Source organism: Mixophyes fleayi, chromosome 8 (genome assembly GCF_038048845.1).
Source record: "Mixophyes fleayi isolate aMixFle1 chromosome 8, aMixFle1.hap1, whole genome shotgun sequence".
NCBI lineage: Eukaryota > Metazoa > Chordata > Amphibia > Anura > Limnodynastidae > Mixophyes > Mixophyes fleayi.
Genome location: NC_134409.1, coordinates 22,979,131 through 23,005,472, shown reverse-complemented (window position 1 = coordinate 23,005,472; position 26,342 = coordinate 22,979,131). Strand labels below are relative to the sequence as shown.

Below are 26,342 nucleotides of genomic sequence, written 5' to 3'. Positions count from 1 at the left end.
TTGCATTTTTGCTTTTCAGCAGACTGAGGGAAGATATATATATATGTACACTACTGAACACCGATTTGGTAAACCGGAATTTATGTATGTTCCTTTTTATAGTGCCGCTTGGTGTTTGAGCCCCCTCACCAGGTGTCTCTCGGGCAGCTGTGGCTGGAATTGCTTAAATTTTACACATTGGAGTTTGCAATGGAGGAATATGTCATCAGTGTGCGAGTACAAGGTCTGCTCAGCAGGGAAAACAAGAACTGGCCAAAAAGACGCATAGCCATTGAAGGTAAGACTGAACCCTTCCACTCTTTATTGTCTCTGACTGCTGCATTTCTCCAGAGGCCCCTTGTCATTGGCAGAGCATTATTAGTGACACTCATATATATTTAGGTAAACATTTCTGGAACTTGTCAGAATTTAACATATTAGTCATTGGAATTGCTCTGTAGAAAACCATTCATTCTGTGCACACTATGAAGGCACAGGGAGTAACTGAGCTTCTCATGGAGCTGTCTTTTCTTCTATTAAATCCACCTGCATTTTCTTGTTGTGTGGCTGTTTATCCGGTGTTCTCTCGCACAAATTCAACTGTGGTATTGATTCATCACAAAGACCTGCACTTTAGGGCGCTGAAGATTGAGTTTGGAAAAGCATCAACACATCCATAGAATTTGGAGGCCAAAATCCCTATAATTGTATACACTTCAATGAAAATGAAAACTCACATGTCTCTAGCAAGCTATTCTCACATAAAACTGAAATATATACTAGAAGGTTTTGTGTGTAAAAACCTATAAATGATCTTGCATACTTTGTTTTTCATACAGAATATTTACACCCCACAGCATCTAATGCACATAAATAGGACAGAGGTGCAGATCCATCAATAATAACACATTCAGTTGTCTTGTTTATCTCATGTACAGTAGATGTACTCTTGGGTACTTAGGCTAGAGATCTACACAAAGTACAGGTTTTAATTTTCAGCCAGGAATGTGTTTGATTCTAGGACAGAGCTTAGTAACAGATAAGAGCAGACCCAAATCCTCTCTTGTAAACAGATGTTGTACTACCAACTAATAATTACAAATACTGTTTTCTATACCATGACCATTTCCTATTCATTTTAATTTCAGCAAAAATAAAATATGTCCTTCGTAGACAATAATGAAGACATGCATTACTAGTTACATTATTTATTTTTGTTATCTGTTTTAGTTAACATTTTCTTTAAATGTGATGATCCACCAAAGTAAAATATTTAAAAAAAAAATCAAAAAAAAATCTACAGTACAAAACACAATTTCTGTGTGTCAGTTTGGAAGCTTTACGGGAAATACACAAAGAAATATGCTTAAATATCTGTTTCAAAGATCTCTGGGGAAATATATGTTTTTCCGAGACACACACTGTTAAGCAACAGCGTGATGCTGCTATGATCACTAGTTTCCTCCATCCACCACACTATTCACAGTGATTATCAGTTTGAACAGAAGGAGAGAGTTTCACAGCCTTCCAAGTTATGGCTATTTTCTTTCTAACTTAACACGAAGAGTTATTTTATAGCTTGTTTTGGCTTTGTCTGTACCAATGTCCTCCACACAGCCTAGCAAACATAGTTCTGACTTCATTGTGATTAATTTACATACTAATAAATAAGTCACAATTAATAAATGAGTCCATCCAATGAGAGATGTACATTCACTATTAATTAAAATGGTACAATGGGTCACAGACACACTTTGGGTTCCAGCTGTAAAACCCTTTGTTTAAGAGGACATGGCATGCTGGGCTGGGTCTCATGAGGGATTATGGACCACTTTGGGTAGGATTCTTTCCAGTTTGACTAATGGTGTATGGTCTTGTTAGCAGTGAGATTTGTGTAAAGATTCTTCAAAGGAGGAGCATACAATTTTTGGTGTATAACCCTTTGACTTGTCCACATGGTTTTTCTGCCTGAGGAGGAGGCAGCTGTAAGGATATACACCAGTGTTTCATCTGCTAAGCCTGACCCAACACTGGGGGTCCTATCGCAAGGTTACTGTGGTTGAAAGTAGTCTGTATACCTATCAGCAGAGTTCTATCCCTCTAAAGTTTCATGTACAAGGTGGATGTATGCACTTACCTTACTGTACCATATACAGGTATGTTTGACTGGAGCCTCAATCACTGCTTTGCACTGCTGGGGGACTTCCCATTATCTAGCTCTAAGTCTTTTGGTCTCCTACTTGTTTTCATTCCCCTCCTCATATCATGACACAGTCCTGTCACATGCAGCCCTGTCCTCACTAATATAATCACATGAGTCTCCCACAAGATCAGCACTCTCATCTACTGAAAGATTCTGTGCCGCTGTGAACAGTTCTCCTGATCTGATTGGCTACAGGTTGTTCTATCCCCTCCAATTCATAACTGGTGACTCATGGTTGTACAGGAGATGAATGCTGATAATAAAAAGATATCTGACCCTAGTCATATGCACCTTAAATACTATATAGTTTGTGTCCATTCGTTTAACTCCTGTGTCACCACTCCTCACACAACCTGACACCTGAGTCATTGCCAGAGCTGAGAGAGAGGGCTTTTCAAGATCAGAATTCTGCCCCCCAGAAGGTGGTTATCAATATAATTCTATATCCTAATTTTAATGAAAGCATTCTATAAGTGAGGTTTAGGAAATAATTAATAATTCTGATCAGTTGAGTGTATTTAACTATCCTAAAGTTACTTAATTTTCTTTGTTTGGCTGTCTGGGGAACAAAAGTTCCCATTTCATAGTTTGGAACTGCAGCAAATATTTGCAAGGAGGTCACCTAGGTTTATGTCATTTTCTTTCTAGATCCTTTTGCACTGAAGAGGAATGTCGCAAGGAGTCTCAACAGCCAGATGGTCTACGAGTACATTCTAGAGCGGTTCCGTGCAGCCTACAGATATTTTGCCTGTCCACAAAGCAATGAAAGCAACAAATCCAAAGCTGACAATTGGAAGAGGGAAAATATCAACAGTCAGAAGCTGTCTGAGCCCGGAGATCAGATGGCTAATGGCAGCCTTCAAGAAGCTGAAATCGGCAAAGGAAAGGATGGGGAAGGGTCCGGAAGCTGTATTTCAGGGTTAGAGAGAGTGAGGTGCAATGGTCCAGAGTGTCTTTCTGAAAAGGAGATCACTGACACCTTACAGAGACTGCTTGGGGACTGTGATGAAGCCGTTTGTTTTACCTCTTCTCAAGATTCGTGTGAATTGGATGTGCCTGCTTTGTCAGAGACAGAACTCTTGGGGGGTAAAGGAAGCAGAAACTGTAATGGAAAGGACCCCCCAGCTGTTAAAGATTTGCATGATACTACTGAAGGAAGGGGTGTGTTGGAAGCAGTGTCTTCTCTGGATGAAATATGCTCTGACAACTGCACTTCTCCTACCTCGCTCCATCATGAAACCTTGAAGATTGAAGGAAACCTCACTGAGGATGATTTGCATTATATCTTTGACAAGCTTATATTGACTTCTGGGAAGGTAAGAGAGTTCATGTGTTGCAGTTCACAGTCTAACCACTAGGAGTAGAATGTCTTAAATCAATGGTTGGCGAAGGTGAAGATACTATATTGGCATGGGTCACCTTGACTTTAAGTGAATTGTATCTGTTTTGTACTCAAAGGGCATAGTTAATTTAGCTCACTCATTTGCAGATGTTTTTACTTTTATTTGTCTCACTCAGTCTTGAGTTCCTATAAGAAATAATTTGCAGTAACTGTGCTTTGTCACAAGATAGATGCAGATGTTCAGTGTGTATGTATATACAGATGGAGCACATTACACTGGGATGAACAGCAAGATCGACCACCGGTTCCGCGGTGCATTGATTTGTCTGCACTTGACCCTGCCAACCTCCTAATGATATAGAGTAGAGGGGAATGTGTTCCATCTGTATACAGAGCATGGAAAAAATACTGCGATCCTAAAACATTATTTGCACTCAAAGCTTCACTACCACCTACTGTAAATGGTATTAGCATGCTCCTTCCCCTAACTGGATCCCCGTAGACTGCTTCATGTAACTGTTTTTCCTAGATGTCCGCTGATTCTGTAATACTGAAGGGGAAAGGGGAGTTATGTGGCCAGGAGAGAGCAATCCATGGCCACAAAGAAGTATCTTGGGCCCCCGATACAGCATATTCTTGGAGCCCCCTCCACAGATGCTTAGGGCCAGAGATTGCAGCGGTGCATTTCTTTATTGAAGCTTCTGATTGGTCCTTCTGCTTGCACCCCCTCCTTTCCTCTATAACATGATACAAACACTGTCATACCTTTAGTGGGAATGGTGTTACCTGTCCAGTGTTTGCCCTTATATTGTACATACCACTTTGCATTCAGGCCAAAAAGTCTCACTTTATTCTCCACAGGCTGCAGGGCTTTCTGCAGTGTCTTGTACATGGTGTTTTGCAAACGGCTTGTCATGGTTTTTTTCAGCCAGGGCATCCTTTTTGCCGTCTTCTCATAAAAGATCTTTCTATGACATAACTTGGAGATAGTTTGTTTGCCATGTACATTATAAGTGTTCTTCTTGTTCAGCTAGTAAGTTTATGAGGACAGCCTGATCTAAGCAAAGTGGCTGCAGTTTCATAAAATGGACTGCACTGATCTCTGAGGGATGTTCAGTGCTTTGTAGTGTCATTGTACCCTGCCCCAGATGTGTGCCTGTAGAATGATATCATCATATTATATAACATGCACTCTTGTCTTCTCTTTGCATCTTCTTTTTTGTAAAGTGTCTTCCACGCTGTAGGAACTTTAACAGAGAGAGAGATAGGTATTTGTGTTTAGGAGAAATAATTGAGGCAGTTATTTGCACGGTTGGAGTCTATGAACAAACGGCACCACACCTGTGTAAATTTGAGCATGCACATTTTAATTTTTAAAATGTTACTTCTGTTTTTCATTTTTAGTAATTTGTGGGAAGGTTCTTTTAATGTTTTAATGTCTATCTTCATCTGACATGGTACTCAGTACTTTGTGTCAGTGCCAAAACAATCCTACTTTAATTGCGTTTCCATGTTTCTAATTCAAAATCTGCAGCAACAAAAATAAATAACAGAAATAAAGATATATATATATATATATATATATATCTCATACTTACCAACTTTTTTCAGTTGCTGTCCGGGAGCCTCTCTGTGGCAGGTGGGCGGTCGAGGGGCGGGGCTCCAAAATCGCGTAATTTCGGGCCCGCCCCAGTGACGTAATGACGCAAAACGCGTCATTTGACAGCAGGGGCGGGGCCAAATGCCGCGATTCTCTGAGAATCGCGCCATTTTGGCCCTAATTCGGGCAGATGCGGGAGATTGCCACACTCTCCCGGGAGTCTCCCGGACATTCCGGGAGAGTTGGCAAGTATGAGTGTGTATATATATATATATATATATATATATATATATATATATATATATATATATATATATATATATATATATATATATATATATATATATATATATATATATACACACACACACACACACACACACACACACACACACACACACACACACACACACACACACACACACACACACACACACGGCATGTCCTAGATCAACTTTAAATTTCAGGGTAAAAATAAAGCTATCAAGTATTTGTGTGCTACATGAAAAAACAGCCAGTATTTATCTTATGTGCAAAATAATATACCCATTTGCACCCCTTGTATTGTAACATGGTTTTGTCCAGCAGAAAATGTACTAATTTTTTTACTTAATTTTCTTAATGAATCAGACCCACTAACTCTTGCCTTACCAAACTTGCCACCACCACAGTTTTATTTGAAAAGCTGATGCTCTTAATCAGGAAGCCTTTGGTTCTAAGCTAATCTATGAAAATTTACTTCAATGAGAGTTATCATAAACAAATAATCCCCCGTGACCCAAAGTTATCAAAAACCAAATTGGTTGACAGCACATGTTAGATGTGTGTATATATGTATAAAACACAAAGCTTGGCCAAGTCTGAACATGTTTGAACCTGGGTCACGCCCAGGGTTACATTTATCAAAACTCTTGAAAAGGAAATACAGAGGCGTTGTCAGCAAATCATATTATAGCCATCCTTTATCTCGCACATTGTAGAAAATGAAAGCAAACATCTGATTTATTCAGTTTTTTGTTTTATTTAGAAAATTAAGTTTTGTTTTTTCATATGCTCATTAATGGCAAGATTTGTGACATTTCCAAACTCTTATAGATCAAAAACTGCAGGCGTTTAAACTCCAAATTCAAGATTTGTAGTCCTCTTTGGTGACGCTTATACTAAGTGAAATTAAAAAAAAAACTAAGGTAAAAAAAATTGGATCAGTTGATGTGGAATGACCCTGGCGAGTTTCCCACTGAGTAGTGCTTGAATACTGTGCGTCTATGTATAGTTATGTAAATGTTATGTCTTCATGTCATCCACAACTAGTGAACACCTAATAGCTAGTGAAAAGGAGCCTTGTGATGTCAGAACCTGATCTGGTTGTGCATGCGTGCCCACACTTCCAGAGATTCTGGAATACTCATGATTTCCGGGTATGTCTCCCGGACTACCGGGAGAGCAGGCCATTCTCCCATATAATGCCCATTACCTAGTGATGTGGGCAGGATGGGGGCCTCCATGCGGCAAACCATGTAATTTTGGCCCCACCTTCAGGGGTCGAAATTACGCTATTGCCTCCCAGAGAGATAACAGAAAAAGTCGACAATTATAACATTGTGAAATATCACAGCTTCTCACTTGTCTTGACCCCAGCTACAAACTAGTGTTCTTTGTTGAACTAGTTTACCATGTTTGCTCTTTTATTTTTTTTATACAACTGTTGTTACCCGGTGGGAATGACTGGTGCATATGATCCATTTAATACACGTTTACTATACTGTGTGAGCGTTTTCCTTTGTAACTGTGGTTTCTCACTGTTCAGCTTATTATTACTGTTGTTTACATCCTGTATTTGTGTGTGATACTGTATTTTGTATGATAAAGCAACACTTAGTATTGTGTATCCTTTCTTCCTGTATCCCCTTAATCTTGCCTTTTACTATTCATCCTGGGGTAGTATCATTAATACCTTTTTCTGTATTTTATGTATCATCTTGACACTTATTTTTATATAACATTTTTTGCATGTCACTACCCTCTATTGAAAACTTAGCGAAAAACAAAAGTTTTAAAAGTCAGTAAAAAGGTTACGAAAACTGTTCTACAAATATCTGATTAAAAAAAAGAGGTGTTGTGTTAGCGACCAATCAGGCGCATTGTTTACTTTTCTGCTGTGCTAGAAAAGTGACAGTTATAGCCTGATTGGCTGTTATGGGGAACATCACCTCTTGTATACAGCTACCTGAGGAGCAGGTGAGTCCCCCATGGTTAGGTATAAGTCCCCTGTGTGTTTTGAGCTGTAAGTTATAAAGGTTAGAACCAAACGTCTTAGATATTGTCCTTTAGGACATCTGACACATACCTTTTCTTACAGCCTCCCACCATAGTCTGCAGCATCTGCAAGCGTGATGGGCACTCCAAAGATGACTGTCCTGAAGATTTTAAGAAGATCGACCTGAAACCCCTGCCCCCCATGAATGCCAGATTCCGGGATATACTGGATAGAGTGTGCAGGAGATGCTATGGTACGGTGCTAATTAACTATGACTGTGTTTGCCAAATACCTCTAATTTTTAAGTTCTTCTTAACGTGTATAAATATATATCTAAGAACACAATCTGATTTCTTTTTATATGTTTTAATATTTCTTAATCTATAAGGTGGTGTTGATTTTAATTAAATTTAACAGGTGGATATACTCCCTGAAACTTTCAGGGAAACTCCTAGGGAGTAGATGGACCACAGGCTGGAATATGTAGCTTTACTCTGGGTTACTATCGCAAACTGTCTCTACACATGTGGAACCTTAGGCCACGCCGAGCCACTTTGCGATAGTGAGTGGAGTTTTCGGGTAAGTAGAGTCATCGCCGGGATAGCCTCCTATAGGAAGCACTATCCCGGGATGATTTATTTTTAAATCCCGTCAATTAATAAATGGGCCCATGTGATATGATCAATTTTGAAATATCTATCATCAGAAATGTAGATGATCTATTTTTAGGATCTGTGGGTAAAAAGCATTTCTATATGAAAGGCTACTGAATTGTTCTTCGGAAAAATTGGTTAAAACAGCTGGACTGAGGGTAATTTACACAATTTAATGTATTATGGCAAACATAGCTCAAATATACCTTTAAAAATTAAGTGTATCTATTTTTCTCCATTAAGATGGTTTTACTCTGTTTGTTTTGAAGGTCTTAACTTGGCAATATAGTCTTAGTCATTATTGTCCTCTAAGTAATTACACCTTTGTATGAAATATTTGTCATAGACAGAAGTGTTATTCTTGATTTTCTCAGACGAGTTATCTCCTAATGCTTCTGAGCAACACGGTCGAGAGCAGATACTTACTTACCTGGAGAGGTTTATCCGTAAAGAGTTCAATGGTGAGTACAATTGAAATGGCTGCTTTTGATAGTACCAATATGGCACTGTCACGAGAAAATAAGCTTCATGCAATTTGCTGTGCTGGGGGGTTATAGGTTGTTGGCAGGTTTTATTTAAAGGGAAGTTGTCCAAAAGTGACTAATCCCTTTAGGCATTGCTCTTAATTAGCTCTGCATAATACATAACAATTTGAGCTTCAACCTTTTCGGCAAAAAAAGTCAGCTATGCTAAGATTACTACTTCTGAACAATACAACCAGTACACAAAGGCTTGAACACAGCATGCTCTTTAATAGCTTCTTTCCATTCTGAAGAAGACCTCCAGTACTTGGCTGCCACCAAGTTTTAATACACAATGACTGTGGAACTCCACTGGGGCTAGCGCAGGTGCCAGAATATAGACAGAGACGTTAACACAGGTTTTAACAGACAGGTGGATAAACTGCAGAACCAGACTACTTTATAGTGTAGCACAGAAGACAGGGATCACAGACGGAACAAGAACAGGAACAGACTATAGATAGTTATGGCACAAAATGCCAAGGGTAAGAAAAAGTATCTGGATGAACATTCGCGAAAATATTTCTGAGGCAAACTAAACAGTGCTAATGTCAATGGACTTGGGTCTACGTTCCTTCAGGGGCATATCGCATATATCATATATTGATCTACCTCGTTCTATCAGACTCTTGCGTAGCCTGTGTAACTTCAAACGGTCTTTGAAAACACACCTGTTTTAGAAAAGCCTACCAGTCCTCCACTTAACCATTTCACCATGTAGTATCACTCACCCTCCATCTCTCCCTCTCTTGCTCCTTGTCCTCAGATCCCCTTACATTGGCTTACCCCCATGTGACAATCATTTGTCTGCCCCTTTCTCTTTAGTTTGTAAATCTAATGAGCAGGGCCCTCTTCCCTTTGGTATCTCATTACCTATATATTTTGTTTCCCAGGCTGTCAGTATCTGAGTTGTGAGTTGTAGGCTTATTTGCTTACTGTATTGTGCTGTTATACCATGTACTGTCTTGTTGTTTGCCCTCTGTACGGCGCTGTGGACTCATGGGGCACCCTATAAATAAAGATTATTATTATTATTATTATTAATAATAATAATAATATCACAGGCCTTCCAAATGTTGTTGTGCAGCAGGGTTCATTCAAATATAAAACACTATTTCAGAAGGATTCCTCATTACTTGCAAGTATAGAGGACACTGATTTGCTTTTAGAAGTATCCATATATTTATTATTGTTTTAGACTTATCTTTACTGTATCAAATATTTGACATTTTTCATTCATTTTTTAAGGCTGTTACAAATTATTACAAATGTTTAAAAAAAGGTTTGTCTGATCTGTATTCTCTTTAAAACAAATATAATTAAAATTAAATTGTCAACTGAACCTTCCATTTAGGTAATGCCAGGCTGTGCTTGTTTGGCTCATCCAAGAATGGTTTTGGGTTTCGTGACAGTGACCTTGACATCTGCATGACCTTGGAAGGCCATGAGAATGCTGAGGTAAGGGGTTTTTGTGTATACATATCAAATGTTAATAAGTGTCTTGTATGTACTATTTAAGATCTTTTATTTTACTTTGGACTTTGCTAGGGCTCTGGTCTCATCTCTCCACAGTGTTTGGTGTTATTACACATATGCACAAATAAAAATATTAATGTTCTATAAAATACCAGTAACATTGTTTGGGATTTTCAACAAATGGAAGGTACTGATTGTGAGATACAATTGATACATAACATATCCCAGAAAGGATAAAAATAATAATTTTGTATTTTATGATTTTGGTCATTGTTAGAAACTAAATTGCAAGGAAATAATTGAAGGCTTGGCAAAGGTTCTTAAGAGGCATCCAGGTAAATATTTATTTTTATGCATACCTATATACTTATTTCTATAACCCGCCTTGTCCTTTTTCAATACTTACGGGATTTAAATTATGCATGTTTAGGCTTAAGGAATATTTTGCCAATAACAACAGCCAAGGTCCCAATTGTGAAGTTTGAGCACAGAGAGAGTGGAGTAGAAGGTGACATCAGTTTGTACAACACACTGGTAAGTTTCTGAACGACTCTTTTTTTTTTTTCCCTGAATACTGAGGGCCGGATTCATTATGGAGCATACCTGGTGTTTTGTTTTTTTTTACATATAATGTGCACAATTACTCTGCGCATGGCCAGAACTGGCCAATGCGCCACAGAACGCAGCAACGCCCGATACACCTTAGAGCGCAAAGGACTCTTATGACAATTCATAATTTCATGGAAGGGACAGGATGGGGGAAAGGGCGAATGCATGTAGGCAACGTACGGTAAGGACATGCCAATCTCAAGTGCACGCACCAGCGTCAAGCTCTGAGCATCTCTCAGGTACTTGTTTGTTGAGCAGTATCTCTTGCACCAGCTACAGGTCTGGTCTAAGTGCTGATTACTAGTGATGACAGCTGTGTATGCATTCTATAACGTGTTTGCAATCAGCAGCAACTGTAAAAATGTATTTAATGTACACTAGACATTAATTACCTCCTATTGTTTATCATTGAGGGAAAAATGTAAATAAAACTTTTTATTTTTTAATGTTTGTCTTTAATGCCTATATTATTAACAGGTGACATTAATTCAAACAGTTTTTTGTTTTTTTTCCTCTGCGTTCTTTTCGGGCTTTATATTCCAAATATGTATTGGACGTATCCTGCGGTGTATTGTCTGTTAGAGCTGAGCGTACCTAGACCCGTATTCATCACCAGACGTATCTTTACATCCGCTCCTTGTCGAATAAGGACGTGCATATACCTGTTTCACATGTATTTATTTTATTTTATTTTTTTTAAAAAAATGTACATTATGTTAGTTTTGCGTGCCTTAATGAATCAGGCCCTAAATGTTTCTGGGATGTTGTGGGAGATCACTAAGGAAACCGATTTCTAAAAGCTCTGAGAATAGCATAGAATGGTGGGGGCTGAAGGGCTGGGTCTACTGCAGAAGCAGGGGCTATGTTTAGTGTATTCAGAGGGTTACTCAGAATAGCAGCAGTTTCACTGTATCTTTTATATGTGTATAACTGATGAATTGTTATCTGTTTGTAATTTCTAGGCTCAGCACAACACAAGGATGCTGGCTACATATGCAGCCATTGACCCAAGAGTAAAATACCTGGGATACACAGTCAAGTTCTTTGCCAAGGTAATCTATATTGTTAACATATTTAGGACTGTTGGGATCTGATGCCTGGATACTGTTCATTGGAATTACTCTCAAAATAGTGTCCTTGTCACTTGGGGAAGTTCACATCATAATTGCACTGTAAATGTGATAGAAAATGAATTTTGTGGTTTGTGATTCATAACATAGTTAAAGAGGATATGTTGATATCCTAAATATTTCTGCAATTAGGAGTAAAACCATTAACCACAACACTACCATAGACAACTAAACTTAGAGTTGTACAGAAAAAGATTAGAGAGACAAGTTGCTATGGTTACTGAAAGGTATACATCCCGTCATGGAACACTCTTAAAATGAGTCGTGTCACTAGTGGATGGGGGTCTGTATGTGACAGAACTGAATGCACAAGATAGTAAATCATGTCTAAAATCACACTATTGGAGCACTGTTATGCTGCATTCAGGGCCCATATCGGAGCCAATGGTCATATTTTAGTGAGTTTTCCTATGTATAAAGCAGGGGTGTCCTTACTTTTGTGACATGGGATCTATTATTTGCATAATCTGTATATCTATGGTAATTGGGCCCCAAATCAGGGAAGCTCTGGTGTAATCAATTTGATTTAGGATATGCATCCTGAGACCCCTGCACCCTCCAACCCAAAATCTTCTGCACATTCTTCTATTTTCTCTTATCCAGGAAATAGGCCATCATCACCATACATATTATTGCCAGACATATATTGTAGAGAAATATATCACCCTCCCATTGCAAACCACATATTGCACACGTACCCCCAAGCGGCCATCCACCTGTGGCGCCCCCCACTTCCCCAAGCTGCAATTCACCCTATGGTGCCCACCCCACCCCCCTTACCCAAGTGACCATCCACCTTGCGGTGCGGGCTGCCCCCCTCCCCAAGCTGCCACACACCTTGCGGCGTGGGCCCCCCCCCCCCCTCCCCAAGCTGCCACCCACCTTGCGGCGCGCCCCCCCCTCTCCTCCCCAAGCAGCCGCCCACCTTGTGGCGCGGGCCCCCCCTCCCCAAGCAGCCGCCCACCTTGTGGCGTGGGCCCCCACTCCCCAAGCGGCCATCCACCTGCAGAGCGGGCTCTCCCCCAAGATGCCACACACCTTGCGGCGTGGGCCCCCCCCCCCCTCCCCAAGCTGCCACCCACCTTGCGGCGCGCCCCCCCTCTCCTCCCCAAGCAGCCACGCACCTTGTGGCGCGGGCCCCCCCTCCCCAAGCGGCCGCCCACCTTGTGGCGTGGGCCCCCACTCCCCAAGCTGCCATCCACCTGCAGAGCGGGCTCTCCCCCAAGCGGCCATACACCTGTGTGGCGCCCCCACCCCCCAAGCGGCCATCCACCTTTAGCGCTGGGGCCACCCAAGCGGCCATCCACCGGTGGCGCTGATGCCTCTCCCCCTTGCTAGTCAGTTTGTGTAAACTCTTAAGTCCCAAGGGATTGTAATTTTCCACCTATTATAGACTATTTCTTTAGCCTTAATAGAAAGCCAGTTTGAAACATTTAAGCCCAAAAGAAGGAATTACCGCATACTTCCACTCTCTGTAGTGGGAAATGTAAATGCAATTAAACTTATTTTACGTTCCCAACTTTTATATATAAAGAAGCTTCTAATTAAATTATTCCATAACATTAATATGGTATAAGGGAAGGTATTTTGGAGTGTTTCTGGAAGATATGTGAATTGGTACATCTATGTAATGGTTCTCATGGGGGGCGGGCCTGAATTTATAAAACGTCAAAATGTAAATTACACACAGTTAAAATAAAAACACTATACTAACTGGAAGCAGCTTTAGGAGTTTTTTTGGCTCTAGTTTTATGAGCTTAGATCTTCTTTTTTTAATTACCATTTAGCTCATATTTATGAATGATGTACAGTCATGTGAAAATGAATGGATCTGCTCTTGGCATTATTTATGCCACACAAAAATAGACCAAAGTAAAAATTGTCATGGGCTTTTTTTTTTTTACTTTATTTTTTACTTTCTAGGTCTTGGTGAGGACTAGATGATTGTTTATTATGTTGTGATATGTAAAAAAAAAACAGATTTGTAAAAGGGTGTACTTCCTACACATGCTTGTATTTCATTCATTGCCATCGTTACTCAGTATTTTTTTATTTATTTTTTAGAAACCTATTTAAAAGATTTTTTTTTTTAAACAGGGCCAAGCCAAAATGTTGCTAAAGTAAACGCAGAGTGTACAAATAGCAAACAAATACAGATAGTACACTGTTAAGCTAGGTACACACTACAGAATTTTTCACCAACTTTTTATGCCGATAGATTTTACATGCGATCGATGTTCCGATCGCTCGGTCCATGGACTGCATACACACTAGCCTTGTTTAGGACGATAAAGGGAAGAGCGGACGTCCCTGTAGCGACTTTTTACAGCCATGTTGTCGTGAGCAATGACTGTAATTTCGTACTCACTGTTGTGGATCGGTCGGAAGTTTATACACACTACACAGCGGAAACGAGATTGGAACGAAAATTTTAAACGGTACGACCAACCAAATGAGGCGACAATCGTCCATTTGGGCAGAATTTCGACCGTCATGTCACTGCACACACTGACCCGACTTTTGAACGAGCGGTCGTATTTTGGCTGATTGAGCCCATTATTGGATGAAAGCTGTGTAGTGTGTACCTAGTTTTAGTGTTTTATATAAGGATGTGAAAAGCAATGAATTTTAGGATTGTAGTTTTATTTTTTAGTTGAATAAATAACAGTAAAATCTGTTATGGGCCATTTGTCACATGAGATTACATTTATACAATTTTAGGACTCTGTCAGGACTAGATGATTGTTAGTTATGTTCTGATATGTAAAACACAGATTTGAAAAGTCTGATTGGTTTCTATATTGTTCTCCTTTCCAGCGCTGTGATATAGGTGATGCATCTAGAGGGAGTTTATCTTCCTACGCTTATATCCTCATGGTCCTGTATTTTCTGCAGCAGAGAGACCCACCCATTATACCGGTGCTACAAGAGGTAAGATAGCAGGGATAAGCTTTTCTAAACCTAGGAAAAAAGGAGACAAGAAAAGGATAAAGGTCCAATAATACAAACTTTTTCTCTCTGTACAGTTAACATAATAGTAGATGACGGGACAACCTCTGGTTAACTTACACATAGTGCTCAGTGCATTTCCATTACTAACAAGCTAGAGGCAGTAGATAGCAGCTCTACACATCAGTCAGTTGTCCATCCAGAAAGGCGGCCTTATGTGATGAATATTCCTTATGTATTGATTGTTGCCATACAACAATTAACTCTCCCAGCACCATTTTTCAGCGACTGGTTGTTAATCCTTATGCTTTAATTATTTGCTGGCTGTAAATCTAATAACATGTACATTTTGAGACCGGTTCTATGACAACTGGCCCTAGTGAATAGACCTGTCAGGGTTCTACACTGTAAGCAATCAGGCAGTTACAACATATAATTGGTTTTCCAGGGAATTCTCATGTGAACCTTGTCCTTTTTTCTTTCTGTAATGTGTAGATATATGATGGGCATGTAATGCCACAGAGGATGGTGGATGGCTGGAATGCCTTTTTCTTTGATAACACAGAAGAACTGGTGAGTATTGTCCTCTCAAAGATTAAATATAGATTGGTGTTAATGTTAATGATGTTAATCAGATATTAGGATAAAAAACGATCTATTGATGTATTAACTCTTAGATTGTTTTTTTTCTCCACTTGGCCTGGTAGTATTTATAAGAATGTCACCTTTTATTTTAATTGGGTATTTTTCTTGAGATTTTCAAGCAGACAGACAAAAACAACATTTTTACCTCTCAAATAGATGGTTTATTTAGTGATACTGTGGATGTGGTCAGCTCTACACTATAATGGATTAAAGCTGTTCTCACACACGTGATTTAGACCAACAGTAGCTGTGTGTTCCATTGAGCAAACTAGTTGACACCAGCACACATTCAAGCCACTAAAAATGGTCAAAATGTGCACATCCAGCTGAACTGGACAATAATCTATTTGTAACTGGTTAATCTGAACCAGTGCATCCCATTTTGTGTGACCTGCCTATTGCTATTGAAACAATGGTTTCATGTGATGTATATCCTAACGTGTGTATAGAAATTCGAAATATACAAATTGATTAAACTTCAGTTTGTTTCTGTTGATGTAACCAATCGGCATCCCCAGAATTTGTAAAAATGGTTTAATAAGTGTTTGTGGTGTTTAGGATGACAATTGTAATACATATTGGGTCTCTTTGCTACAGCGAAACCGGTTTCCATCCCTGGGAAAGAATACTGAATCCCTAGGGGAGCTTTGGCTGGGATTCCTTAGATTTTACACAGAAGAGTTTGATTTTAAGGAATATGTCATCAGCATTAGGCAGATAAAATTACTAACCACATTTGAGAAGCAATGGACTTCTAAGTGCATCGCCATTGAAGGTAAGTGTTATTTAGCACGTTGTCTGTTACCAAGAAGAAAAGTATAGTTCTAATTCTGTTATGTCCAGAAAACGGAATATTCACCATTGTCTTTTTCTCTAAAAACCTCTAGATCCATTTGATCTCAATCATAATCTTGGAGCTGGAGTCTCTAGAAAAAGTATGTATATGTTGACACTAGTGACATTTGTGGGTTCCTGTTTTGCCAGCTGCAGCTGTAGCATTTACCCTTGACGTTTAAACTTGTGTTTGGAGTTTGCAGGATGGGGAAATTTACGTGAGATTCAAGGGGTGGAGATTGCAGGTTTAGTGGGTCAGACTAATGTGCATTGTAAAAATGTATTACTCATCACATCTTTTATAATAAAAATATTTTAGTTTTGATAAGCGCCTTCATCTTTAACATACCTGTTTGTATTTTGTTATATTTGTAGACGTTACACATTGCTTTAAAAGGACTTCTAGTATTTTAGCCTTAGTAGTCTCTTATGTCAGCGTGTAAGTTCAGTTTGGGGTATAATATGGGCGATTCACAAAGGTAGTTGAAAGTTCACTACTTGATACAAGCTGATTGATGTTAACTATCTGCTGTTGTGTGAGCACAGTTTAGACAATCGCACCACATAGTCGAACAAACCAGTCTGTATTGAATCATATTATCCAGATGGGATGTGACCGATGCATTGAGAAACCCTACTTTAGAACATAATGTAACACTTATTTTGTGTCCATACTCTTTCCCTCAGTGACTAATTTTATCATGAAGGCATTTATTAATGGAAGGAAGTTGTTCGGGACCCCATTCTACCCTCTACCTGGGCTCGAAGGAGTAAGGTTTCAGCTTTCTCTTGTTTCTTAAAATTGCAAGCAATATTCCAGACCTTACTGTCATTATTACATTTCAGAAGAAGCAGAGATGGAAAATGCTTCCAGCATTCAGTTCACATTGTTCGTAGTTTTTATTACTTCCTAAAGATCATCTATATTGGCTGACATCATTCTGGGATGCAGTTCCACAACAGCTTGAGTCTATTGTAAGACTTTACTGCCCCCTAGTGGCCCTTCCCCATAAGCTCCAGTGGTTTTATTTTCCTGCGCCAGCATAGTACATTGTGTCCTGAGAGATGGTTTCTGCAGCTTGTCTTATTAGAGATAAAGATGATCATTTTTCATAGAAAGCATTGTATATGTACAAATTGAAGAACTCGCATATTTCCCTTTTCTTCCCTTTTATTTTATGACTATTTAAAATTATAATTTTTGAATGTATGTTTGGTTTATGTAGTGATAATTAAATCAGATATGTACATTCGTATATACAACAGAGTTAATCCAGCCCCTGATATGGCATCTGACATTGCTATTCTCGGTGGCAGCAAGACATCTTGTGATTGTAAGAGTCTATCATGCCTTATTATGTATGTTGTTCTTATCTCATCCTACATAATCTGACTTCTTGTTCACAGGAGTATTTCTTTGATTCCAAAGTCCTGACCGATGGGGAGCTGGCTCCTAATGACAGATGCTGTCGTGTGTGTGGGAAGATTGGGCATTACATGAAGGACTGTCCTAAACGCAGGAGGTGAGAAACGTTGTACAATATGATTACTGTATGCTACAGGCTGGCTGTTATCGTATGCAGCTCTCTACTGTAATACCCGTACATTGCAGGAGGCAGCCAGCGCCACAACATCTCCTCTGTTCTCAGAAAAGGCTCCTACATTCCTAACTCTGGCTCTTCCCTAGGCCGTGTTTACCAATCTTTTCTACCAGGCAGGGGGGCGCAGATAGTCCCTGGCTGGTCTGCCTCCTCTCTCGTTCCTCATCTCCACTCGGTAGTCATTGTAATACTAGGGGCCCAGTGTCTAATGGCTCTTTGGTTTATCTATGTTTTTGTTTATTTTTATATATTTTTTCTTCAGTGTCTCTGTGTACCAGAATTAATATGGTGTATTGTTTTCTTTTGTCTACAGTCTCCTTTGCTTTCCTTGACTTTTTTTTTCTGGTTTACCAGTAGGACAGATAATTAATCCTCCACTGAAACAAAAGAGAGGTGGGAGGATATATACCAGCGTCTGATCTTCTTTCCTATATTACCTTTTCCGACTTAAAACATTTCTAAAACCTTTTGATAGAGCGCACCGTGGTAATTTACCGTAGTGCAAAATTCTAATAACGTCTATTTATATATGTCAGACGCAGAGCCTGGAATGAGAGGAATGAACATAAACGAGCTACAAGTCTCCATGTTCTTGTCCCTAGGATCAAGAAGAAGGAGAACGAGAAAGATGATGACAAGGACAGTAAGGAGGATGAGCGGGAGCTCAGGGAGAAGAGGTGCTTTACTTGTGGGGACGTGGGACATGTCCGAAGAGACTGTCCTGATAACAACACAGCCCGACAGAAGAACAACAGTATTCTGGGTAATGTGCTCCCTAATAGTGATTATATAACTGCTACTTCTGTTTAAACCTGCAATAATGTAGTACTCACAAATACACAAAGTGCGGTATTTCATTCTCTATATCAGGCCTGTCCAACCTGCGGCCCTCCAGATGTTGTGAAACTACAAGCCCCAGCATGCTTTGCCAGTAGACAACCTGTTGATAGCTGGAAGGGCATGCTGGGACTTGTAGTTTCACAACATCTGGAGGGCCGCAGGTTGGACAGGCCTGCTCTATATACTCCATGTGCGGTAAATGTACCCAGGTCTTAAATGGAATTTACTAAGATGGAGAACTTGTCTATGTGATATATGTTATATAGATGGTACTGATAGATATGTGTCATATGTTTGTTTTTTGTGACACACTATTAGGTGTGTGATCTTCTAGGCGTAACATTTCCAAGCACTTTATAGAAACTACGAACAGGAAACTGGTGTTGCCCATAGCAACTAATCAACTATTTGCTTTAATTTTCTAAACTCCACCATAAAAATAAGTCTGGTTGCTATGGACAACATAAGTTTTTTGTTTTTTTTCATAAATATCCTCAAATGGGTTGAGATCATCCAATCTCTGTCTACATGGGACGCAACGGATGTTTCTGATGTATAGATCCATATTAGCTGAGTGTCACAATCTAAAAAAAAAGCCCTGGGCAAAATGTTTTGCCATTGCTTTTCTCATAGTATAATATATACACACATTGTGTCTGCTGCCGCTGTGATGTATCTAGCCTCTAGCACTGTGCTAGACAAAGCTGGCATTTTCATTACTAGAGAATTACTGCAGCCGCTCTGTTTACAATCTTTGTTATATCCGAGTAGATTACAGTACAAATGGGAAATGTAAAGATCAGATATGAGGAAATTCCATAACATTTTATTGAATGTGCTGTTTCTGGTTTAGCTTCTCAGATCTTGAGCCTCATTGTCCCCCAGCCAGTGCTCACACCGTTACAACAGATGGAGCGCCCCACGCGCACCCGACAGGCTTCAGAATCGGTGAGTGTTCGAGTATCTGCAACGGAACATCAGTGGGGTGTTAATCACTGGGGTATCGGAGAATGTAACAATACTGCATTAAATAGATGCGTGTGAGGTATTGCTCCAGACGAATACACTGATGAGGGTCCTTGTATCGCCAACAATTTATATGCTGCAGCTAACCCCATTTCACATGTATTGGAAACGCTGCTGAAAAGATTCAGGAGGAATACAATGCACTGACTGATGTGAAAGTGACACCTTGATTGCAGTGCTCGTCTTGTCATCAGTTGATCCATCCAGTACATTAGATCCTGCCTTTAATTCTAAGTGTTAGCACATGACTCACTGCTGTAATATGAGCTTTGTCTCACACTCTAAGACTAAAGCTGCCCACGTGGGGATTTTGATGGCCAGTAGAACTGTGTTAGACCAGATAGTATCACCACATATGTGGGCCCAATATTACTCAAACCAAAAAAATATGGATGGTATTTTTATCAGTCCAGGTGGTAAATCCTGTTGCACAATGACTGTCAGCCTGTGTGTGCAAACATCGGGCAACGAGAGCCATTGTGCCCCATGTGATCTCGCCTGCACACTGAATATGTGCATCACTTCTATTTGGTTTTCCATCTGTGCATTCTAAGCCTGGCACAGTATTATTCAGCATTGTGTTGTAGCTCCCTCTAGTTGTGAAAGAAAGTTTACAATGTTTTAATGCATTTTCATTTCTCTTATAATGTATCTTCTCTTTCTCTTTTGCAGTCAGAATCCCATCACTCGTCATATTCACCGCAGCCCCAGCCATTCCCACAAAACTCCATAGGCCAGACGCAGCCCCAGCAGACAAAGCTAGGCCAGCAGCAAACTCCTCCGGTGCAGAATCCTCACCAGGTTCAGCGGCCTATATTTAACTTTCCACACACCCCACCCACTCACTTCTCTGCTCTGCACAACCTTGGGCTACTCCCTCTTCCTCCCCAGATCCCTATGCACAACAACTCATGGCCCATCCATGGCCAGATACTTCGCTCTTCCTCTGGGAATCCCCCTCACTCTAGTGGTGTCACCTTCCCAACAAGATCTGGCAGCAGCAGCAGCAGCAACACCTCCGCCCCTAATCAGAGTGCTGTTAATCTGAACGATCCCAGCATCATCTTTGCCCAGCCTGCTGCCAGGTCTGTGGGTATTCCCAACTCCACTCACGATGGACATTGGCACAATTCCCAGACTCCCAACTCACTGTTGAGCAATGGAACAGTGGGTGGCACAGGTAAAAGCTCTGCAATGTACGAAAGATGATTGTGTGTGCTGGGGCATGCAGTGCGAGTGATCATTTCATAGATGGAAAGATGCTGATCAAGAGAGCTAGAAACAGAAGGAAAATTATCAAACACAAAAAAAAAAAAGTTTTTATCTTAATAAATTTAATAGATTTTAATAGAGAATGCAGATGTAAGCCTCATCACATGCAAATTATCTCTGGTATTTGGATGGATAGATATGTAAACAGTTATTTTATGAGTGTGTTTAACTTGCATACTATTTTAGGAATTTTGGTAATATTTTTAGATACACAATCAACGTAAAAAGAACAGGGACCGTGTGCAATATAGTGTAGTTACTGTTATGGCAGTTTTCAGAAATAATCCAAAAAACAAAGTCTCTTCAGAATATTCTCAATTTATTCCTGTATGCGCAATACAGACCATTCAATTCATTTAGAACAATGGTAATTTCATATTAACTTTGCAAGCATTCTATGCCCTAAAACCACAAACTAATACATAGATAAAACATCATTTAAGACTTTAGACCAATAATATCACTCAACATCACCCAACATCCCCCAGATAGAGGCATAAATCCAAGTAGACCTTGCCACAACTCATCTGCGTAGACTTCACGTTTCCCGTCATGAACAATGGAGGTTACATTTCAGTTTAGATAAGTTATGCTATGTAATATATTTTAGACAGTTAAGTTAAGGCAGAATATTCCATACAGGACTGAGGGAGGGGTTTCAGTGATTATGTGGATCACACTGTATAATATTAAAACCTGTTTTTAACCCATTGTTCACAACAAGTTGCATTTGATTTGGCAATTATATTGAAAAGCTCTCTCAAGCCAGCTGCCTATACAATCCTAGCGCTAGAACCCATCTTGAAAGTTACAATTCGTGTTTGAAGACGCTCTGTTGAAAGAGCAAACTGGAATCCTAGAAGATAACGTTAAGGGCCTCTAAAAATACCTTCTATACCTTAAGCCCAAACAAGTGTGCAAGATGCGAATTATGGATGTCCACCAACTTTGAATAAGACTATTTCAGTTTGTTAAATACATCGTTAAATTATGGTCGTTAAACCTTCTGTTACCAAAGTACAGAAGAGCATCTAGCCTCTTGGAATTCCTCAGATCATAGGAAATAGCAAAGTCTTTAGTTGTAGTTGTGCTGCAAAGGGCCATGAAAGAAAAGTACCTTGGAAGTTTCAAAAATAAATAATCAAAGTCTTTGTTGTTTATAGTCTCATGTAACAGCAAGGGAGTGGATGGATGTTTTCACCATAGCAACTATAACAACCCTTACAGCTCACACCACTTTAAGATGTACTAATGCACAAAAAAAGATTACAGTTGAATGCTCAAAGAAATATGTCCCAACACACAGATGGTCACACAGAGCTTCTATAAAACGTAGAGCTGAAGTCACCAAGAAATAGCATGTCCCCTGACTATTGTATACATAGCTGGTTCAGGAAATGAGATAGAATCAGACCTTAAAATGGGCAAAAATGTATTAAAGGAAAAAAAAATGTTGGGCGTAAAGAAAAGTCAAATCAAGCTGAAGGAAAATAATGTAACAAACCGATGAGAAATGGGTCACTGAACAATTATTGCCCTTTGCTCTTTAAAAATAGCAGCTACTGTCTTTCATTTGCATGGCCTGTATTGAGTGTGTAAATGGGCAGCAGCTGGTAGTGCAATTAAAGTCTTGTGCCCATTCCTTGGCACTCCCTATTTTGGACAGTGCCTCTTGGAAACACAGGTTGTAGCACCGCCATCTCTGAAGCCAACAGGACAGTTGAGGAAGTGGTTTGACGAGTTCCTGGGCTAAGAAGTCAGACCTAGTGGAACAGCAATGTGTTTTACATTATCTCTTTACAGCGAGAAGCATCTGTAGATTATTTTCATGTCTGTATAATTAGTCAATTACTTTACCACTAATTTCCTGTTTGTTGTGTTGCACTAAATAGATCAGGGATTTCAAGCACAGTTTGGGAAACCCTCACTTCCTTGGGAGCGTGGCACGCCTCCTCACTACCCTTTGATTCCAGGATCATGGCCTTACACCTTACCCCAGAATTTCCTGCAGCAGGGACCTCGCAGCTTTCATTCCAAGACGTACTATCCTCCAGGTAATGTGTGCGCCATTATAAAGACTGACGTCAGTAAGACACTATTAAACGCACACGTGAGAGCAATCGTAGTCTATCATGTGATCCCAGTGTATGTCTATATAAGTCTGTAAAATAGTTAACATTTTTATTTAATTGTATTAAACATTAACCATTATACACAAGGATTTAAGTACAGTGGTAACAGGTAGTTTGGTTGTTGTTTGGCATATACACTATATGGATAAAAGTATTTGACCACACCTGTTAATTATTGAATTGAGGTGTTTCAATCAGACCGGTTGCTAGAGGTGTATAAAGTCAAGCACCAAGTCATGCAGTCTCCATTTACATACATTTGTGATATAAAATGGGTCATTCTGAAGAGCTCAGTGACTACAAGCGTGGTACTGTGATAGGATGCCACCTTTGCAATCAGACGGTTCGTGAAATTTCACCCCTGCTGGATATTCCACAGTCAACTGTAAGTGATATTATTAGAAAGTGGAAGCATTTAGGAATAACAGCAACTCAGCCACGAAGCGGAAGACCACGTAAGAATCACAGAGCGGAGTCAACGACTGCTAAGGCGCATGGTGCGTAAAAGTCTCTCTGCTGATTCCATAGCTGGAGAGTTCCGAACTGGCATTAATGTAAATACAAAAACTGCGGCTGGAGCTTAATGGAATGGGTTTCCATGGCTGAGCAGCTGCATGCAAGCCTCACATCACCAAGACCAATGCCAAGCGTCTGATGGAGTGGTATAAAGCACACCGACACTGGACTGTGGAGCAGTGGAAACGTGTTCTGTGGAGTGCCAAATCACGCTTCTCTGTTTGGCAGTCAGATGGGCGAGTCTGGGTTTGGCGGATGCTGGAAGAACGTTATCTGCCATTATGGCAACTGTGAAGTTTGGTGGAGGGGAAGGATACTGGTATGGGGTTGTTTTTCAGGGTTTGAGCTAGGCCCCTTCTCTCCGGTGAAGGGCAATCTTAATGCTTCAGCATACCAAGTCATTTTGGACAATGCTATGCTTCTAACTTTGTGGCAACAGTTTAGGGTAAAGGCCCTTTTCTATTCCAACATGAGTGTAGTCCTTGCTTTGTGCACTGGGACACAAAGACCTAGTTTGATAAGTTCGGTGTGGAAGAACTTGACTGGCCCGCACAGAGCCCTGACCTCAACCCCATCGAACACCTTTGGAATGAACTGGAACAGAGATTGCGAGCCAGGCCTTCTTGTCCAACATCAGAATGACTTCCAAGAAGAGTGGAAAGTGTTATCGCTGCAAAAGGGAGACCAACTCCATATTAAAGTATATGTATTAGAGCAGTCCCTGTTGGTGTAATGGTCAAGCGGCCGAATTTTTGTCCATCTAGTGTACATGGAGCCCTGTTATGGCCTTTAAACTCTGATGATAGAGTAATGTTCCACCTCCTCCCATTGAAAAGTAATATCCTTTTTTACTGCTGCATTGTTTGTTTTGTCTGTGGCTAGGAACATATAAGGAGCATTTATAAGTATTATCTCTATATGTCTCTCTGCTTTGATGTGTGGCTGAGGTTTCTAACCTATCCCGGCCAATTCAAGTTGAAATCTGGGTATTTGTTTTGGACCTAGGGGTAAATGTTGAATTCAAAATATAATTACTTAATACTTTAGTACGTGTAGTGACTTTTCAATGTTGCGTTTGCCCCTGATCTACCAGCCATGGCCCCATACTTAAAAGCAGGCACGTTTTGCAAAAAGCGATCAATAGTGACCCATTTTTGGGTGGTTTCTACCGATCAAGGCTACTAATTTATGGTATCTTAATGTCCCAATGTAGGTAATTGTCAAATACCCTATTGTTGATGTGCCAGACTCAGATTTATACTTTTTTTTTTCTTTGTATATACTAGCAAATTTTAAAAAATATTGTGTAGCTGATGGAGCTTCCTTTTGTTAATATATACAGAGAAAATATATCCTTCTTCCATGATTGTTTTTATAATTATTTTTATATAGTTAGCTACTACCCCAAATATCTGTGGGTTTGGAGACCCTTGATAGATAACGGAGGGTCTGATGTAATCTCTTACACAGTAACCCCATTGGATCTTGTGTTACCTGGAAGTGATAGCAGCATACATGTAAAGTGCTATGAGATCAAGGATTCACTTGAATAGTGCTAGGGTAGATCCGATCTGGCAGCCACAGAACATTGCATGCACAAATGCTCATTTATAGGCAGTTTTTCTGAGACCTTACATGTTTGTGTATTAGGCTGTTAGTAGTGCACAGTGGAGACAGACATTTTGTGGGCTGAACTAATACGAATGAGAGCACAGCCTATGTCTTGACTAGAGATCAGTGCCTTGTGATTATTTGGTGCTAATTCCTAGTGAACGGACAAGGTACATTCTCGTGAATATGGATTCAGCCCACAAAATCGCTGCCTCCACTCAAGCTCTTTGACTAAGCAATATACTTTCTGTTCTCTGCAGCCAAGTTTATCTCTTATCTTTTTTTATATTTCAGCTCCCTCATTGATCCAGAATGGGCAGCAGTTCCCAGTCTTATCACAAGGGCACCCTCATCTGAACTCCACTTACATTCAGCAAAAGAAGTAGCAGAAACCATTTTTACCAGCGATCTGGTTTTTAACCCTTGCCGTGGCCTGCTATTAATCGTCAGGACACCGGTCTCTCTGGGGAATGAGAACATTTAATGTGTATAATTTGTAAATAAAATCAGCTTTTGATGTACTGGAATCATTCCTCTGAGTGATGCTAATTTCTTTTATTTCATTGCCCCATTTTGAGGGCAGCCTTGTGTTCTATCCCAGTAAAATGTCAAAAAAAAAAGAGAGCATTTTTAAAAAAATAAATAAAAAAAATTAAGTTCTTTTATTTTCTATTTGCTCTATTCATAAGCTGGCTGCTTCAAGCTCTCTATAAATGTATATAGTTTAGTTATAAAAAGAGGATTTAAAAAGAAAGGAATGTAATTTTTTTAAATGTCTTTTATTATTTGAGTCTGAAGCAGGTGCCAAAAATCTTTTAAAGCTGAAGTCATGTCTTATTTTTGGTACCGACATAAGACCATTTTATTCAATTCTGTGTCCCATGAAGTGTATAGAACTTCTTTTTATTATTAAAGTGAAAATCCAAGCTGAAAATTGTAACATATTTGATAAATTGGTTTATTCATTTTTAATAAAATTAAGTATACCATTGAAATGGGCAAATTGTGTCTTGGTATCTCTTGGTGGAAAATTGTAGTTTCTCTATTTTCACTGTTATCCAAGCGTTAATGACTATATAAATTTACGGGGCATTAAAATGGGGTTTTAGTGTTGATTGTAATTAGTTTTGGGTTCTCTGTTGTCCT

The 26,342-nt window shown here is 39.7% G+C and overlaps 1 protein-coding gene across 2 annotated transcripts in view; it reads left to right on the top strand.

Moving 5' to 3' along the window:
- The window catches only part of TUT4 (terminal uridylyl transferase 4), a 49,423-nt gene extending 23,695 nt beyond the window's left edge, over window positions 1–25,728 (top strand). The window contains exons 12-30 of one of the 2 annotated variants that reach the window (XM_075182098.1): window positions 103–277; window positions 2,831–3,498; window positions 7,484–7,634; window positions 8,409–8,495; window positions 9,910–10,013; window positions 10,309–10,366; window positions 10,462–10,565; window positions 11,603–11,692; window positions 14,588–14,701; window positions 15,215–15,292; window positions 15,962–16,139; window positions 16,252–16,299; window positions 16,886–16,968; window positions 17,606–17,721; window positions 18,336–18,562; window positions 19,493–19,587; window positions 20,338–20,845; window positions 22,830–22,991; window positions 25,491–25,728. In XM_075182098.1, the coding sequence (XP_075038199.1) occupies window positions 103–277; window positions 2,831–3,498; window positions 7,484–7,634; window positions 8,409–8,495; window positions 9,910–10,013; window positions 10,309–10,366; window positions 10,462–10,565; window positions 11,603–11,692; window positions 14,588–14,701; window positions 15,215–15,292; window positions 15,962–16,139; window positions 16,252–16,299; window positions 16,886–16,968; window positions 17,606–17,721; window positions 18,336–18,562; window positions 19,493–19,587; window positions 20,338–20,845; window positions 22,830–22,991; window positions 25,491–25,582 (3,138 nt within the window). In that variant the 3' untranslated portion in view covers window positions 25,583–25,728. The remainder of the gene's footprint in view (window positions 1–102; window positions 278–2,830; window positions 3,499–7,483; window positions 7,635–8,408; window positions 8,496–9,909; window positions 10,014–10,308; window positions 10,367–10,461; window positions 10,566–11,602; window positions 11,693–14,587; window positions 14,702–15,214; window positions 15,293–15,961; window positions 16,140–16,251; window positions 16,300–16,885; window positions 16,969–17,605; window positions 17,722–18,335; window positions 18,563–19,492; window positions 19,588–20,337; window positions 20,846–22,829; window positions 22,992–25,490) is intronic. The other variant, XM_075182099.1, reaches the window with a different exon arrangement.
- The last annotated feature ends 614 nt before the right edge of the window (window positions 25,729–26,342 follow it).